Here is an 18115-nt window from a genome sequence, read left to right as displayed (position 1 = left end):
AGCTGTTCAGGAGTCGTCTTATGGCTTGGGGGTAGAAGCTGCTAAGAAGTCTTTTGGACCTAGACTTTGCTTTCCGGTGTCCTCCTCCTCCTGCTGCTGCCGCCACCGCTACTGCTAAAACCACTGCTGCTAATGCTAAAACTGTTACTACTACTACTACTACTACTACTACTGCTAAAACTGCAACTACTTCCACTGCTACCGATACCACTGCTGCTACCACCACCACCACCACCTTCACCGCTGCTACTGCTAAAACTGCTAAAACTGCAACTACTAACGCTGCTACTACCACTGCTACTGCTGCTAAAACTGTCACCGGTTAGTTGAGGTAATATGTAGGTAATGGTAAAGTGACTATGCATAGATAATAAACAGCGAGTAGCAGCAACTGAAAGGGGCGGGGGGCGTCGTGGGGGGGGGGCAATGCAAATAGTCTGGGTAACCATTTGATTAGCTGTTCAGGTGTCTTATGGCTTGTGGGGGTAGAAGCTGCTAAGAAGCCTTTTGGACCTAGACTTGGCTTTCTGTCATGTAGCCTGCCTGCCAGCAGAATGACCTGTGCTTGGCTGGACTCCTCCATCAACCACAACAGACTTGACTGGACTCCCTACTGATCTAGTTTGGCTGCACTGTGAGTCTCTTTCGGTGTGTGTGTGTGTGTGTGTGTGTGTGTGTGTGTGTGTGTGTACCTGATGGCCACGTCAGCCTCCAGCCCACTGACATTCATCTGCAGAGCCCTCTGGAAAGACAGGATAGTGTTCTCTGGAGCCAGCTACAGACAGACGGACAGAGAGGAACATCAGCACATACATTATATTGATGTATCTTGGAGGTCAGAGAGGTTCATATACCTTACAGCAATCTGAGAGTTCACAGTTTCATATAGGTTTCAGAAGTCTAATACTCAGGTGAAATGCGCCATTTTCACATAGTATGTTGTTGGGCTGGTGCTGGAGATGAATATGAATTTGACCATTTTTTAAAATGTCCCTTCAAATGGCTGTGAGGAAACTTGGAGAATGGATTCCAGTTAAAAGTCATGGGTTATGAGCTCATGTTTGATAAACAACAGACTATTGAACATCATGACTTGTGCAATACACAATACCAGGCCACATGGGTCAAACTGATAAGTCAGTCATACTGTAGTTCAAACTGTAATACTGTGAGGGGACTGGAAGCCTGGGAAAGTCTATGTAAAGTGCTGCTGGTAAACACAGTGGGTCATGTGGTGTGTCCTGGGGGAGTTCTCAGGTCTTTAAGACTTAATTCCACCACAGTGTTTTACTTCTGGGGTGATCAACTACTGTAACATGCCCCAACTGGCTGGTTGGGGAGCAGAGCAGGGGTGTGTGTGTGTGTCTGCAGCTCGCTGGATGTGTCATGTGTACGAGTCGTTAGGACAGTGTTTCTCAAACTAGGGGAAGCCTGATTGGGGTCGCGAGAGCAAATTGACACTTAGTTCATCGAACAAGGGGTTACGTCAGTAACATCTGGTAACCACTAGATGCAGTTATATTAAACAGAGTGGTTTCTGTTTCCTTCCTACGAATGTGGCTTTTGAATGGTTTAAGATACAAATTATTATGACCCCATCACTGAAAGACATGACTCTCAGGAACATGTTGGTATGTGTGGTTTCCCTTTACTTTGCCCACAAGCTGTTAGAACCGAGTGGACAAGACCAAGCACTAAATTAGACAGGGAGAAAAAGAAAATCTGTAACCACGTTTCCATCCACAGTTTATATGCAAGTCATACAGTAAAAAAATCACAACAGCTGTGATGGAAACAGGAAGTTTCGGTACCATTTTATAGATGCCAAAAGTAATTTGTTAGTTCGACATGGTGGGATCTTGTGGTGTCTGTAAAATTAATTATGAGCAAATATTGTTTTGCTCATTGCATCTGTGAGCTGTTGGCTAGAGTGCACGTGCGAAGACCAGAGTACACCCATTTGCTATTTTTATTTTTTTATTTCACCTTTATTTAACAAGGTAGGCAAGTTGAGAACAAGTTCTCATATACAATTGCGACCTGGCCAAAATAAAGTAAAGCAGTTCGACACATACAACGACAGAGTTACACATGGAGTAAAACAAACATACAGTCAATAATACAGTATAAACAAGTCTATATACGATGTGAGCAAATGAGGTGAGATAAGGGAGGTAAAGGCAAAAAAAGGCCATGGTGGCAAAGTAAATACAATATAGCAAGTAAAACACTGGAATGGTAGATTTGCAATGGAAGAATGTGCAAAGTAGAAAAAAAAATAATGGGGTGCAAAAGAGCAAAATAAATAAATTAATTAAATACAGTAGGGAAAGAGGTAGTTGTTTGGGCTAAATTATAGGTGGGCTATGTACAGGTGCAGTAATCTGTGAGCTGCTCTGACAGTTGGTGCTTAAAGCTAGTGAGGGAGATATGCTAGTGGGGGTCGCAATGGTGGGTAGTATATGGGGCTTTGGTGACAAAACGGATTGCACTGTGATAGACTGCATCCAATTTGTTGAGTAGGGTATTGGAGGCTATTTTGTAAATGACATCGCAAAGTCGAGGATTGGTAGGATGGTCAGTTTTACAAGGGTATGTTTGGCAGCATGAGTGAAGGATGCTTTGTTGCGAAATAGGAAGCCAATTCTAGATTTAACTTTGGATTGGAGATGTTTGATATGGGTCTGGAAGGAGAGTTTACAGTCTAACCAGACACCTAAGTATTTGTAGTTGTCCACGTATTCTAAGTCAGAGCCGTCCAGAGTAGTGATGTTGGACAGGCGGGCAGGTGCAGGTAGCGATCGGTTGAAGAGCATGCATTTAGTTTTACTTGTATTTAAGAGCAATTAGAGGCCACGGAAGGAGAGTGGTATGGCATTGAAACTTTTCCAATCTTTGGGAATCTCAGACGACACGAAAGAGGTTGAACAGGCTAGTAATAGGGGTGGCAACAATTTCGGCAGATAATTTTAGAAAGGGTACAGATTGTCTAGCCCGGCTGATTTGTAGGGGTCCAGATTTTGCAGCTCTTTCAGAACATCAGCTGAACGGAATTGGGAGAAGGAGAAATGGGGAAGGCTTGGGCGAGTTGCTGTGGGGGGTGCAGTGCTGTTGACCGGGGTAGGAGTAGCCAGGTGGAAAGCATGGCCAGCCGTAGAAAAATGCTTATTGAAATTCTCAATTATGGTGGATTTATCAGCGGTGACAGTGTTTCCTATCTTCAGTGCAGTGGGCAGCTGGGAGGAGGTGTTCTTATTCTCCATGGACTTTACAGTGTCCCAGAACTTTTTTGAGTTAGTGTTGCAGGAAGCAAATTTCTGCTTGAAAAAGCTAGCCTTGGCTTTTCTAACTGCCTGTGTGTAATGGTTTCTAGCTTCCCTGAACAGCTGCATATCACGGGGGATGTTCGATGCTAATGCAGAACGCCATAAGATGTTTTTGTGTTGGTTAAGGGCAGTCAGGTCTGGGGAGAACCAAGGTCTATATCTGTTCCTGGTTCTAAATTTCTTGAATGGGGCATGTTTATTTAAGATGGTTAGGAAGGCATTTAAAAAAAATATCCAGGCATCCTCTACTGACGGAATGAGATCAATATCCTTCCAGGATACCCCGGCCAGGTCGATTAGAAAGGCCTGCTCGCAGAAGTGTTTCAGGGAGCGTTTGACAGTGATGAGTGGAGGCCGTTTGACTGCTGACTCATTACGGATGCAGGCAATGAGGCAGTGATCGCTGAGATCTTGGTTGAAGACAGCAGAGGTGTATTTAGAGGGCAAGTTGGTTAGGATGATATCTATGAGGGTGCCCGTATTTAAGGCTTTGGGGAGGTACCTGGTAGGTTCATTGATAATTTGTGTGAGATTGAGGGCATCAAGTTTAGATTGTAGGATGGCTGGGGTGTTAAGCATGTTCCAGTTTAGGTCGCCTTGCAGCACGAGCTCTGAACATAGATGGGGGCAATCAGTTCACATATGGTGAACAGTTTAACACAACAGTTTGTGACAAAACTATTGGAAGTGTTGAAAATGCCATGGAAACACATTGAACATTCTATTTTTATTTGGTACATCAACACTTAGGTGAAAAAGTACATTTTATGTGCACTGTCAGTACGCACTGATTTTTATCTGCAAACAAGTCAGTTTGGTGGAAATTTGGCATATTTTCTTTATGCAGATTTTAGAATATTCACATGGAAAATCTGTTGGATTGGATGGAAACCTAGCTAATGATGTTATTTTCTACACAAAAGATCATACAACATTATAGCCTGATGATCTTCTGAAGTTCCCAATACCTTTCTGATGCATTTCAGCTGAGAAGGCAGGGTAGCCTAGTGGACTAGTAACTGGAAGGTTGCGAGTTCAAACCCCCAAGCTGACAAGGTACAAATCTGTCATTCTGCCCCTGAACAGGCAGTTAACCCTCTGAATTTGTTCTTAACTGACTTGCCTGGTTAAATAAAAAAAATAAAATAAAAATAAAAAAACTTCAAACCATATCAGCTTCAGATTTAAATACTGTCAATAACACTGTCAGACTAATTTGTAATAGACTGTTATAGCCCAAATTAAAAAAGTAAACATTGGCTGGTGATTAAATAAAACATTTTAATTGGTGGGGTCCCAAATCATTTTTTATAGCAAAATGGGGTCACGGGCCAAAAATGTTTGGGAAACCCTGTGTTAGGAGTTGAGCGGTGAGGCTTTGGCAACAGCATGAGAAATCTTCATGCACTAGGCTTATATAATATACAGTCATACAGCGTTTGACTGACAAGTCAAACAAAGCAGGCGTGGGCTCTCTCACACACACACATTCCTCTCAATCAAATACACAATTCAATTTAATAAAATACAACAAACAAATGCTTTTAGATGCCGGAAAGGAAAGGCATGCCTGGGGAGAAATGCAGCACTACGTGATATGAATGAAGAAAACAAGTGAAGAAATACTAAACATGGTATCATATGAAATCTTACATCTATAGATTGAGGACTCTCACATACAATAGCCTATAGTTTCTATATAGTGCTTACAGAAAGCCCAGAAGTCTGTTTACAGCATCTATTTCTGGGCTATTTTCAGCTCGGGTTTAGAGGGTCACTAATACACTAGAATAGAGCCATAGGTAGTATGAAGGAAGTGAGTGGGTGGAAATATGAAGAAACTGTTGGCCAGCATTGTTTCTTTAGTGCCCTCTGTGTAGGTTACATCTCTATGGGTCTGTTATTGTATACTCTATAAGCATAAGCAAGTCCTCTGATTGGGCAGCTGGTTCAGCTGACTCACCATGGGGGCGCCCTGGTGGCCAATGACATCAGGGCGTGGAGTGAGGTTGGCGTGGTCCATGATGCAGGGGGAGGTGATGGAAAGGGGGGCCATGTAGAGGCCCAGTAGAACACTCAGGTAGAGCAGGAGAACCACCACCTGGAACCCTGGGCAGAACACAAAATGGATATGGAATGAATAGAAACCCTAGGGCGGGCGTAGAACACAAAATAGATATATATATAATGAATAGAAACCCTGGGGTAGACAATTAAAACAAAATAGAACACCTGAGTATATAGAATAGCTATGGCCAAAAGCTTCAATGTCATGGAATACTTTTTTGCTCTTGTCACGGATGTCTATTATACGGAGATGGTCAAAGAAATATATAAATAGCACATCTGAAAGTAGCTTCTCTATGAGCAAGAAGACCATTCACTCAATGTTTCTTAACATTTTACGTGGACAGTTTGGGTAGAGATATATGCAGTGTCAAAGCCAGCCAGCCTCTAGCCACACTTTCTCCTGTTCCATCTCTGTGCGCTGTAGTGCATCTAAGTGATGATGAATGTAGCTAGAGTACATCACTGACACAGGAGGTCGGATTCATTTCAAGGTCAGTACTTAGGCCAGATCAACTCTTGTTACAGACACACCCTCTGCCCTCAGAACCTCTCTGGCATTCACAGAGGCACACCAGCTAGCTACACATCTAACCTCACATCCAGGACCTACTGACCTCTGTAAGCCACCGCTAAACCACAGGCTAATGTATTCTGCACTGAAATAGATTTAATTTGTTGAAGAGATATACAGAGCATTCGGAAAGTATTCAGACCCCTTGACTTTTTCCAAACGTTGTTACGTTACAGCCTTATCCTAAAATGGATTAAATAGATTGAGAAAAATGTATGAAAAAAAATACAAAACCATCACATTTACATAAGTATTCAGACCCTTTACTCAGTACTTTGGTGAAGCACCTTGAGCAGCGATAACAGCCTTGAGTCTTCTTTGGAAGCTTGGCCCCCCTTGTAGTTGCGGAGTTTGTCCCATTCTTCTCTGCAGATCCTCTCAATCTCTATCAGGTTGGATGGGGATCGTTGCTGCACAGCTATTCTCAAGTCACTCCAGAGATGTTCGGTCGGGCTCAAATCCAGGCTCTAGCTGGGCCACTCAAGGACATTCAGAGACTTGTCCAGATGCCACTCCTGCGTTGTCTTGGCTGTGTGTTTAGGGTCATTGTGCTGTTAGAAGGTGAACCTTTGCCCCAGTCTGAGGCCTTGAGTGCTCTGGAGCAGGTTTTCATCAAGAATCTCTACTTTGCTCCATTCATCTTTCCCTCGATCCTGACTAGTCTTTCAGTCCCTGCCACTGAAAAAGATCCCCACCGCATGATGCCGACACCACCATGCTTCACAGTAGGCCTGGTTTCTTCCAGACGTGACACTTGGTTCAATCTTGGTTTCATCAGACCAGAGATGTGCCTTTTACTGAGGAGTGGCATCCATCTGAGCACTCGACCATAAAAGCCTGATTGGTGGCGTGCTGCAAAGATGGGAGAACCTTCCAGAAGGACAACCATCTCCACAGAGGAACTCTGGAAGAGTGAACATCGGGTTCTTGATCACCTCCCTGACAAAGGCCCTTCTCCTACAATTGCTCATTTTGGCCAGCTGGCCAGCTCTAAGAAGAGTCTTGGCGGTTCCAAACTTCTTCCATTTAAGAATGATGGAGGCCACTGTGTTCTTGGGGACCTTCAATGCTGCAGAAATCTTTTGGTACCCTTCCCCAGATCTGTGCCTCAACACAATCCTGTCTCTGCGCTCTACGGACAATTCCTTCGACCTCATAGCTTGGTTTTTGCTCTGACATGCACGGTCAACTGTGGGACCTTACATAGACAGGTGTGTGCCTCCATTGAATTTACCACAGGTGGACTCCAATCAAGTTGTAGAAACATCTCAAGGATGATCAATGGAAACAGGATGCGCCTAAGCTCAATTTCAAGTCTCAGAGCAAAGAGACTGAATACTTGTGTAAATAAGTTATTCTATTTTTTATAGATGATAAAAAAACAACCTGTTGTCACTGTCATTATCAGGCATTGTGTGTAGATTGATGAGGAAAAAAACAAATTGAATCAATTTAAGTATAAGGATGTAACGTAACAAAATGTGGAAAAAGACAAGGGGCCTGCATACTTTCTGAATGCACTGTATACTGTATTTCAATAAGAATAGCCTGGTAAAATTAAGGATAAATAAATTAGGGTTTTTATATTGTAGCGATATTACAGCACACATCAATAATGTAACTCTTCATTAAGAGTTACTGTGAGCGCAAACAAACTGCTACGGCTTTGTGTTTGTGCACAAAAATCCACTGTTCTACCCAAATACAACGTATTAAAAAAATTGAACTGGAGTGTCTATAAACTACAACTGAATATTCATTCATGTAATGTGCCTCCAAAAATAGCACTGATGATTCAGTATTTAATCTAGATCCCCAAGCAACTAACACTAGTCTGCCTCCCCTGTACTAGTCTCTGACAAATTTAAGGATGGCAAAAATACCCCAGTACTTGATGTCTAACTGGCCATGTCAACAGACAGGGCCTAATAATGTCCTGTGGACTGGTGGTGCCATGTGAGGCCAGAGGAATGCCTAGTATCCCTGCCAACCTCACGGGGGCTTGCCCTTTGTGTACATGGTTTTAATCATTTAACGCCCAGGGCTCTGTGAGGCTGTCATAGGAAAACTCCACCCAAAATCTATCTTTTGGAATTTCGTTCATTAGTCCGTTGTTGACATAGTACCAAAAACTGTTGCTTGTCAGCAATCAAGTTTTCAAGATATGTAACTTTCAAAAAACAGAAATCATCACTGTATGATGCATTTTGCATCCTATGATGTCAACAATGGACTAATGAAACATACCAAAAGATTGTTTTTGGGTGGAGATTTCCTTTAAGTCATCTGGCAGTAGTGGCTGAGCTTTCAATACCGATACCAGGTTTATCATCATAATACTAGATATCAAAGCGATATTCATTACCAAAAGGCTACTCAATACTGAAACGCTGCCACTGCAACAAAAAAAGAAAGCGTATTACTGTAGCTAGTCCCAGAAAACTACTGGGGTTGATTTATTTTATTTTTTTAAACATTGAGCAATGTGTTCATAACTGGTAGAACTACTAAAATAACAAATAGAATATCTTCAATGTTATTAAAATATCTTGCAAAAAATAAACACCATTAAATAACAAGAATATCTTCAACTTTGCTTATGCAAAACTATAAATCAGAGACTCAGAGCAGACAAAATGGTTAATTTGCTTATTTATGGCCAAAATATTGGGTGAAATTACATTCATTAGACCTATAATTCATTACAGCTAAATAATGTACTAAATGAACAGTTTAGTTCCAAAACCACCAAAAAAAACACTGAAGCTCATTTCTTAAACTTCTATAGTCTACATGCCATAGAAGTACAATGGAATTTACACAGTATACTATGATTCCCAGAGTGCATTTCACTTCCCATGGTGCAATGCTCTGCCTAGGGCTGCTGGCAGGCTAGTGGCTACTGCTAGCAAGCCCAGACAAATGTGAAGTGGTCTAAATATATTGCTGTCAAGTTATAAGTGCATTTCACCAAACTTTTGGGTTGTGTAATCATATTATAATGCTCACATGAATGTCATGCTAAATATATCGTAATGAAACAGGCAGGGAGCGTGGTTCAGACCATCAACCTTATGGCCCGAAGCCCAGCGTGCCATCAACTGTAGCACAAAAGCATGCTCGTGTGGCTGAGTCGATATCCGTGCTTATAAAACAAGGTCGCTACAATATGTTCATACAAAAACAATTAAAATTTCATAGAATAACTACAACGTTACAATGCAAATGTCATGTGTAAAAGAGTATTTTTTGCATGTAGATTTGGAACTAAACATCCCTTGCACTGCTTTGTAACACCTTTTGCCTAGTTGTTTCGGTGGGCTAGCCCTCATCTGCTCCGCAAGCAAAGTATTCCCACAGTTCGCTTCTGGAGACAGTTTTGTCAACAAGCTGTAGACGTGGAGGTATGATGTTTTCTTTTGAAGAAGCCATGATGTCGGCATTTTCACTCTCCTCTCACTTGCTTCTTAAAAATGGCTGGCGCTGTGTCAGCTGCATGCACAAGCGCAAGTAGCCTGGCTAGCTTACTACCGCCACCTTGAGAAGATTCAAACAATTTACTAAAAAGACTAAATCCATATATGACTTGAGACACATTTGACAGAAGTACCGAAAGTAACAAAAACTCTAGTACAGAAGTTTCAGTATACCGTGCAGCACTACTATGGTCAGTAACACAGTCGGGGTCGGGTCGAGCTGCTTACTTATTTTCTCTGTGCGGGCGATCTGCCCAGCCACCAGCCAGGCCAGAGCGGTGACAGCCACCAGAGCTCCTAGGTGTAGGAAGGGACCCGTGGCCTGGACAGAGGACCAAAGGAGACCCATTCTATTAATGAAATCATTCAGTGTTGAAGGTGTGGAATTACTACTCTCAATCACAGTTGTCAATAGTATGACAAATGGTAGGCTACTGCATGATTACTAAAACCAAAAATTATTCAATAAATTAAATGATTAATTAACATATTGACTCAGTCTTAATAATATATATATATTAGACGCATTTCAATTGAATGTTGCAATTTTATGTACAGTAACTGTCAAAGGTTTGGACATACCTAGTCAAAGTAATGGACTGTCGTTTCTTCTTCTTATTGTTGTCCTTAGGTAGTGGTTTCTTTGCAGCAATTTAACCATGAAGGCCTGATTCACACAGTCTCCTCTGGACAGTTGATGTTGAGATATGTCTGTTACTTGAACTCTGTGAAGCATTTATTTGTGCTGCAATCTGAGGTGCAGTTAATGGTAATGAACTTATCCTCTGCAGCAGAGGTAACTCTGGGTCTTCCTTTCTTGTGGCGGTCCTCATGAGAGCCAGTTTCATCATAGAGCTTAATGTTTTTTTTGCGACAACACTTGGAGAAACTTTAAAAGTTTTCTGTATTGACTGACCTTCATGTCTTAAAGTAATGATGGACTGTCGTTTCTCTTTGCTTAATCGAGCTGTTCTTGCCATAATATGGACTTGGTCTTTTACCAAATAGGACTAGCTTCTGTGTACCACCCCTACCTAGTCACAACACAACTGATTGGCTCAAACGCATTAAGAAGGAAGGAAATTCCACAAATGAACTTTTAACAAGGCACACCTGTTAATTGAAATGCATTCCAGGTGACTACCTGAAGCTGGTTGAGAGAATGCCAAGAGTGTGCAAAGCTGTCATCAAGGTTACTTTGAAGAATCTCAAATATACAATGTATTTCTTTAACACTTTTTTGGTTACCACATGATTCCATGTGTGTTATTTCATTGTTTTGATGTCTTCACTATTATTCTACAATGTAGAAAATTGTAAAAAAAAAAAGAAGAAAAAAAGGAAGAAATAAAGAAGAAACATGGAATGAGTAGGTGTCCAAACCTATGACTGGTACTGTAGTTCAATACAGTCATTCACACATGATTTTTGAAGTATATAACCAAAAATCGGGAACGTGTCCTGTGTAATACAGTATGATGCAGAGCCCTAAAGGGGCACGGGTTGTTCAACTGACCTGGAGTGATACAGGGATGACTGCCCACTCCTCCCCCCATGTTTGATTGACAGATATGAATCCGATGGCAGTGGTCAGCAGGGCAGCACTCACTCCAATCTATACGGGCAAACAGAGAGTGTTACAGACAATCACACACACACACTCTTCCTCCACCTCCCCCCAAGGCTAACTATTCCAACCATCTGTAGTGAGTTTGGCCAGATAACAGCACCCTGGGGCATGATGTCACTGCTTTCACAACCCCCAGGAAAACATGAACTCAAAATGTGGGGTTCAGGCAGTGTTCAGTCGGCCACTTGAAGACACACACAGTATATAGGCCATATACACATACAGTGAGGGAAAAAAGTATTTGATCCCTTGCTGATTTTGTATGTTTGCCCACTGACAAAGAAATGAACAGACTATAATTTTAATGGTAGGTTTATTTGAACCGCGAGAGACAGAAGAGCAACAAAAAAAATCCAGAAAAACACATGTCAAAAATGTTACATTTATTTGCATTTTAAATGAGAGAAATAAGTATTTGACCCCCTCTCAATCAGAAAGATTTCTGGCTCCCAGGTGTCTTATACAGGTAACGAGCTGAGATTAGGAGCACACTCTTAAAGGGAGTGCTACAAGACCATTGCCAAGCAGCTTGGTGAGAAGGTGACAATGGTGCGATTATTCGCAAATGGAAGAAACATAAAAGAATTGTCAATCTCCCTCGGGCCTGGGGCTCCGTGCAAGATCTCACCTCGTGGAGTTTCAATGATCATGAGAACTGTGAGGAATCAGGCCAGAACGACACGGGAGGATCTTGTCAATGATCTCAAGGCAGCTGGGACCATAGTCACCAAGAAAACAATTGGTAACACACTACGCCGCAAAGGACTGAAATCCTGCAGCGCCCGCAAGGTCCCCCTGCTCAAGAAAATGCACATACATGCCCGTCTGAAGTTTGCCAATGAACATCTGGATGATTCAGAGGACAACTGGGTGAAAATGTGGTGGTCAGGTGAGACCAAAATGGATCTCTTTGGCATCAAATCAACTCACCGTGTTTGGAGGAGGAGGAATGCTGCCTATGACCCCAAGAACACCATCCCCACCGTCAAATATGGAGGTGGAAACCCTATGCTTTGGGGGTGTTTTTCTGCTAAGGGGACAGGACAACTTCACCGCATCAAAGGGACGATGGACGGGGCCATGTACCGTCAAATCTTGAGTGAGAACCTCCTTCTCTCAGCCAGGGCATTGAAAATGGGTCGTGGATAGGTATTACAGCATGACAATGATCCAAAACACACGGCCAAGGAAACAAAGGAGTGGCTCAATAAGAAGCACATTACGGTCCTGGAGTGGCCTAGCCAGTCTACAGACCTTATTCCCATAGAAAATCTGTGGAGGGAGCTGAAGGTTCGAGTTGCCAAACGTCAGCCCAAAACCTTAATGACTTGGAGAAGATCTGCAAAGAGGAGTGGGACAAAATCCCTCCAGAGATGTGTGCAAACCTGGTGGCCAACTACAAGAAACATCTGACCGCTGTGATTGCCAACAAGGGTCTTGCCACCAAGTACTAAGTCATGTTTTGCAGAGGGGTCAAATACTTATTTGCCTCATTAAAATGCAAATCAATTTATGACATTTTTGACATGCGTTTTCAGGATATTTTTGTTGTTATTTTGTCTCTCGCTGTTCAAATAAACCTTAAAATTATAGACGGATCATTTCATTGCCTTGAAATTGTTTAACTTGGGTCAAACATTTCAGGTAGCCTTCCAAAAGCTTCCCACAATAAGTTGGGTGAATTTTGGCCCATTCCTCCTGACAGAGCTGGTGTAACTGAGTCAGGTTTGTAGGCCTCCATGCTCACACATGCTTTTTTTCATTGAGGTCAGGACTTTGTGATGGCCACTCCAATACCCGGGCTTTGTTGTCCTTAACTTCTTCGATATAGGGGCGCTCTTAATTTTTGGATAAAAAAACGTTCCCGTTTTAAACAAGATATTTTGTCACGAAAAGATGCTCGACTATGCATATAATTGACCAGCTTTGGAAAGAAAACACTGACGTTTCCAAACTGCAAAGATATTGTCTGTGAGTGCCACAGAACTAATGCTACAGGCGAAACCAAGATGAAATTTCATAGAGGAAGTGCCCCAGATTTTGAATGCGCTGTGTTCCAATGTCTCCTTATATGGCTGTGAATGCGCCAGGAATGAGCCTCCACTTTCTGTCGTTTCCCCAAGGTGTCTGCAGCATTGTGACGTATTTGTAGGCATATCATTGGAATACTGACCACAAGAGACTACATTTACCAGGTGTCAGCTTGATGTCCTCCGTCGAAATTATTGCGCAATCTCCAGCTGCGTGCACTTTTCCATTTGGTTCAGAGGAGAAAGGCAACTGCCACGAATGATTTATCATCGAATAGATATGTGAAAAACACCTTGAGGATTGATTCTAAACAACGTTTGCCATGTTTCTGTCGATATTATGGAGTTAAGTTGTAAAAAAGTTCAGCGTTGTAATGACTGAATTTTCGGGGGGTTTTCTTAGCTGAACAAAACGGAGGGATTTCTCCTACACAAATAATCTTTTTGGAAAAACGGAACATTTGCTATCTAACTGAGAGTCTCCTCATTGACAACATCCGAAGTTCTTCAAAGGTAAATTATTTTATTTGAATGCTTTTGTTTTTGTGAAAATGTTGCCTGCTGAATGCTAGGCTTAATGCTATGCTAGCTATTAATACTCTTACACAAATGCTTGTGTAGCTATGGTTGAAAAGCATATTTTGAAAATCTGACATGACAGTGTTGTTAACAAAAGGCTAAGCTTGTGAACCAATATATTTATTTCATTTCATTTCCGATTTTCATGAATAGTTAACGTTGCGTTATGGTAATGAGCTTGAGGCTATGATTAAGCTCCCGGATACGGGATTGCTCGACGCAAGAAGTTAAGCCATTTTGCCACAATTTTGGAAGAATGCTTGGGATCATTGTCCATTTGGAAGACCCATTTGCGACCAAGCTTTAACTTCCTGACTGATGTCCTGAGATGTTGCTTCAATATAGCCACGATTTTCCTTCCACATGATGCCATCTATTTTGTGAAGTGCACCAGTCCCTCCTGCAGAAAGGCACCCCCACAACATGATGCTGCCACCCCCGTGCTTCACGGTTGGGATGGTGTTCTTCGGCATGCAATCCTCCCTCTTTTCTCCAAACATAACAATGGTCATTATGGCCAAACAGTTCGATTTTTGTTTCATCAGACCAGGGGACATTTCTCCAAAAAGTACGATCTTTGTCCCCATGTGCAGTTGCAAACCGTAGTCTTGCTTTTTTATGGTGGTTTTGGAGCAGTGGCTTCTTCCTTGCTGAGCGGCCTTTCAGGTTATGACGTTTTACTGTGGATATAGATACTTTCGTACCCGTTTCCTCCAGCATCTTCACAAGACACTTTGCGGTTGTTCTGGGATTGATTTGCACTTTTCACACCAAAGTACGTTCATCTCTAGGAGACAGAATGTGTCTCCTTCCTGAGCAGTATGACGGCTGCGTGGTCTCATGGTGTTTATACTTGCGTACTACTGTTTGTACAGATGAACGTAGAACCTTCAGGCGTTCAGAAATTGCTCCCAAGGATGAACCTTTGAGTTCTTGGCTGATTTCTTTTGATTTCCCCATGATGTCAAGCAAAGAGGCACTGAGTTTGAATGTAGGCCTTGAAATACATCCATAGGTACACCTCCAACTGACTCAAAATATGTCAATAAGCCTATCAGAAGATTCTAAAGCCATGACATCATTTTCTGGAATTTTCCAAGCTGGTTAAAAGGCACAGTCATCATTGTGTATGTAAACTTCTGACCCACTGGAATTGTGATACAGTGAATTATAAGTGAAATAATCTGTCTGTAAACAATTGCTGGAAAAATGACTTGTGTCATGCACAAAGTAGATGTCCTAACAGACTTGCCAAAACTATAGTTTGTTAACCTCACTAGGGTAGGGGGCACTATATTCACGTCCGGATGAAAACCGGCGTGCACAAAGTAAACTGCCTGTTACTCAGGCCCAGAAGCAAGGATGTGCATATAATTGGTAGATTCGGACAGAAAACACTCTAAAGGTTCTAAAACGGTTAAGATTATGTCTGAGTATAACAGAACTGATATGGCAGGCGAAACCCCGAGGACAAACCATCCCCCCAAAAAACTATTTCAGCTTACCACTATTTTCAATGGCTAGTATTTTAATATTAAGGACAATATTAAGGCCCTAATATTCTAGGGCTTCCACTATAATGTCAACAGTCTTTAGAAAGAGTTTCAGGGATTGTAGTTTCAGAGTAGTTTTTCTAGACGGCTTCTATTTTGGCTGTAGTGTTTCCAAGCGTGTGGAGGAAAGCGCGTTCTTTCTTATTTAGCTCCGGTAATGAACATACTATTTCATAATTTGAATATTAGGATACCTAAGGTTTGATTATAATCGTTGTTTGACTTGTTTGGAAAAGTTTATTATTAACGTTTGGGATTCATTTTGAATGCATTTTTATGGAGGGAAACTGAGTGGATTATTGACTGAAGCGCACCAGCTAAACTGAGTTTTTATGGATATAAAGAAGGACATTATCGAACAAAAGGACCATTTGTGATGTAACCGGGACCTTTTGGAGTGCCAACAGAAGAAGATCAAAGGCATTTTTTATATCGCTATTTCTGACTTTCGTGTTGCACCTGCCTGGTTGAAATATGATTTATGTGTTTGTATGCGGGGTGCTGTCCTCAGATAATAGCATGGTTTGCTTTCGCCGTAAAGCCTTTGAAATCTGACATGGTGGCTGGATTAACAAGAAGTTATGCTTTATTTTTATGTATAACACATTTTCAAGAATGTTAAATATTTTAATTGAGTATTTTTGAATTTCGCGCTCTGCAATTTCACTGGATGTTGGCCAGGTGTGACACTACCGTCCCACGTACCCTAGAGAGGTTATCAAGAAATTTGTGGAGTGGTTGAAAAACAAGTTTTAATGACTCCAACCTAAGTGTATGTAAACGTCCGACTTTAACTGTACATACACAAACAAACACACCAAAAATCGCACACTTGAGCATTACCTTGTGCAGCCAGTGCAAGTTCAGCTGTTGTCCCACTGCTATGTGGCAAAGTGCTAAAATCTGAAAGAAGAGACACACATATAGAAATCACATCACGTGAATTTCCACAACCACTGTTTTCAAAACAGGTCAACAGCTGCCTGTGCCATCATAACTTTCACATGTGGACTTGGACTTTGATTTGGTCCAGACATGCATGGCAACACGTTTCTGCCCTGCCAGGTTACACACCTAACATTACCTGGCTGTTACCCAGGGCCTAGACACAGTATCAATATCATCTCACAGTGAAAGTTTGATGAGATGACAACTCACCATTAAAAATGCAATATAAGTGAAGCCGGCAGCGGTAGTGGCCAGGATTGGAACGGTCCCGTCGCTCCACTCCCCAGAGCGGTTATATAAAAACCTGTCAAACAGAAGCCAGTTACACAATAGTAGCGTCTCATGGATATCAGGGCAGGCTACAGTTAGTGCTGATTTGGTCTCTGAGATGATGAGCGCAAGATCGTAGAAACCAGCACTGGCCAACCAGGAGTAGGCCAACCAGCTTCCTTGCTGAGCGGCCTTTCAGGTTATGTCGATATAGGACTCGTTTTACTGTGGATATAGATACTTTTATACCCGTTTCCTCCAGCGTCTTCACAAGGTCCTTTGCTGTTATTCTGTGATCGATTTGTACTTTTCACTCCAAAGTACATTCATCTCTAGGAGACAGAACGAATCTCCTTCCTGAGCGGTATGGCGGCTGGAATTTTCCAAGCTGTTCAAAGGCACAGTTAACATAGTGTATGTAAACTTCTGACCCACTGGAATTGTGATAGTGAATTATAAGTTAAATAATCTGTCTGTAAACAACTGTTTACAGACAGATTGTGACTTGTGTCATGCACAAAGTAGATGTGCTAACCAACTTGCCAAAACTATAGTTTGTTAACAGGAAATTTGTGAAGTGGTTGAAAAACTAGTTTTAATGACTCCAACATAAGTGTATTTTAACTGAAGTCGGAAGTTAACGTGGCAAATTATTGATGCCTTGTTCTAAAAAAAGGCTGTGTCTCCACACGCAGGAGAGGAAGTACAGCACTGGGGCCAAGCTTCCTGCCAGAGGACCTCTATACCAGGCAGTGTCAGAGGAAGGCCCTAAAAATTGCCAAAGACTCTAGCCATCCTAGTCATAGACTGTTCTGATTCCCAGTGCTACCGCACGGCAAGCGGCACCAGAAAGCCTAGGTCCAAAAGGCTTCTTAACAGCTTCTACCCTCGAAGCCATAAGACTGCTGAGGAGCTAATCCAATGGCTACCCAGACTATTTGCATTTACCCCCCCCCCCTTTTTACACTGCTGCTACTCACCGTTTATCTATGCATAGTCACTTTACCCCTACTTACATGTACATATTACGTCAACTAACCTGTATCCCCGCACATTGACTCAGTACCGGTACCCCTTGTATATAGCCTCGTTATTGTTATTTTATTGTTTCTCTTTCATTTTTTTTTAACTTCAGTTTATAGGGTAAATATTTTCTTAACTCTTGTTTTTCTTAAAACTGCATTGTTGGTTAAGGGCTTGTAAGTAAGCACTGCACAGTAAGTTCTACACTGGCTGTATTCGGTGCATGAGACCAATAAGATTTCATTTGATTTAGCCGAGTTCAGCTAGGCACCAGCCGAACTGAAGCATGCTGACGCCTTTAGAGAGTGTGTAGAGAGAGTGATGATACAATTAATAGGAGAGAGGAGAAGAGAGAAGAGAATGAAAGGAGAAAGTGGAATGAGGGGGCAGGGAGAGAAATTCGGAGCAAAGAACGATGGGGGAAGCAGAGGTGACATTGTGCACTAATGAGAGGAAGAGAAAGGCGGTGGCGAACAGAGAGAGTGAGGGGAATGACCTTGGGGGGACAAAACAAATTGCACCTTTACAAGAAGAAACAAAGCTTTGCTCTCTTAAGGCACGCACACATTGCACCAAACGTCTGACTGCCAACGTAATTCACGCAATTCTACATGTAAAATCGGTACGCACTCGGTTTGC

General features: G+C 42.1%; 1 protein-coding gene across 2 annotated transcripts in view; it reads right to left on the bottom strand.

Moving 5' to 3' along the window:
* LOC135546581 (glycerophosphodiester phosphodiesterase domain-containing protein 5-like) overlaps positions 1-18115 on the bottom strand; it is a 115836-nt gene that overhangs the window by 19588 nt on the left and 78133 nt on the right. For both annotated transcript variants that reach the window (XM_064975138.1, XM_064975139.1), the window contains exons 4-9: positions 16394-16487; positions 16079-16138; positions 10960-11058; positions 9672-9765; positions 5290-5435; positions 693-775 (exon numbers count right to left, since the gene is read on the bottom strand). In XM_064975138.1, coding sequence (XP_064831210.1) covers positions 693-775; positions 5290-5435; positions 9672-9765; positions 10960-11058; positions 16079-16138; positions 16394-16487 — 576 coding nt within the window. The remainder of the gene's footprint in view (positions 1-692; positions 776-5289; positions 5436-9671; positions 9766-10959; positions 11059-16078; positions 16139-16393; positions 16488-18115) is intronic.

Source organism: Oncorhynchus masou, chromosome 9 (genome assembly GCF_036934945.1).
Source record: "Oncorhynchus masou masou isolate Uvic2021 chromosome 9, UVic_Omas_1.1, whole genome shotgun sequence".
Lineage (NCBI taxonomy): Eukaryota > Metazoa > Chordata > Actinopteri > Salmoniformes > Salmonidae > Oncorhynchus > Oncorhynchus masou.
The sequence above is the reverse complement of the archived record's forward strand: the minus strand, read 5'-3'. Positions and strand labels throughout refer to the sequence as shown.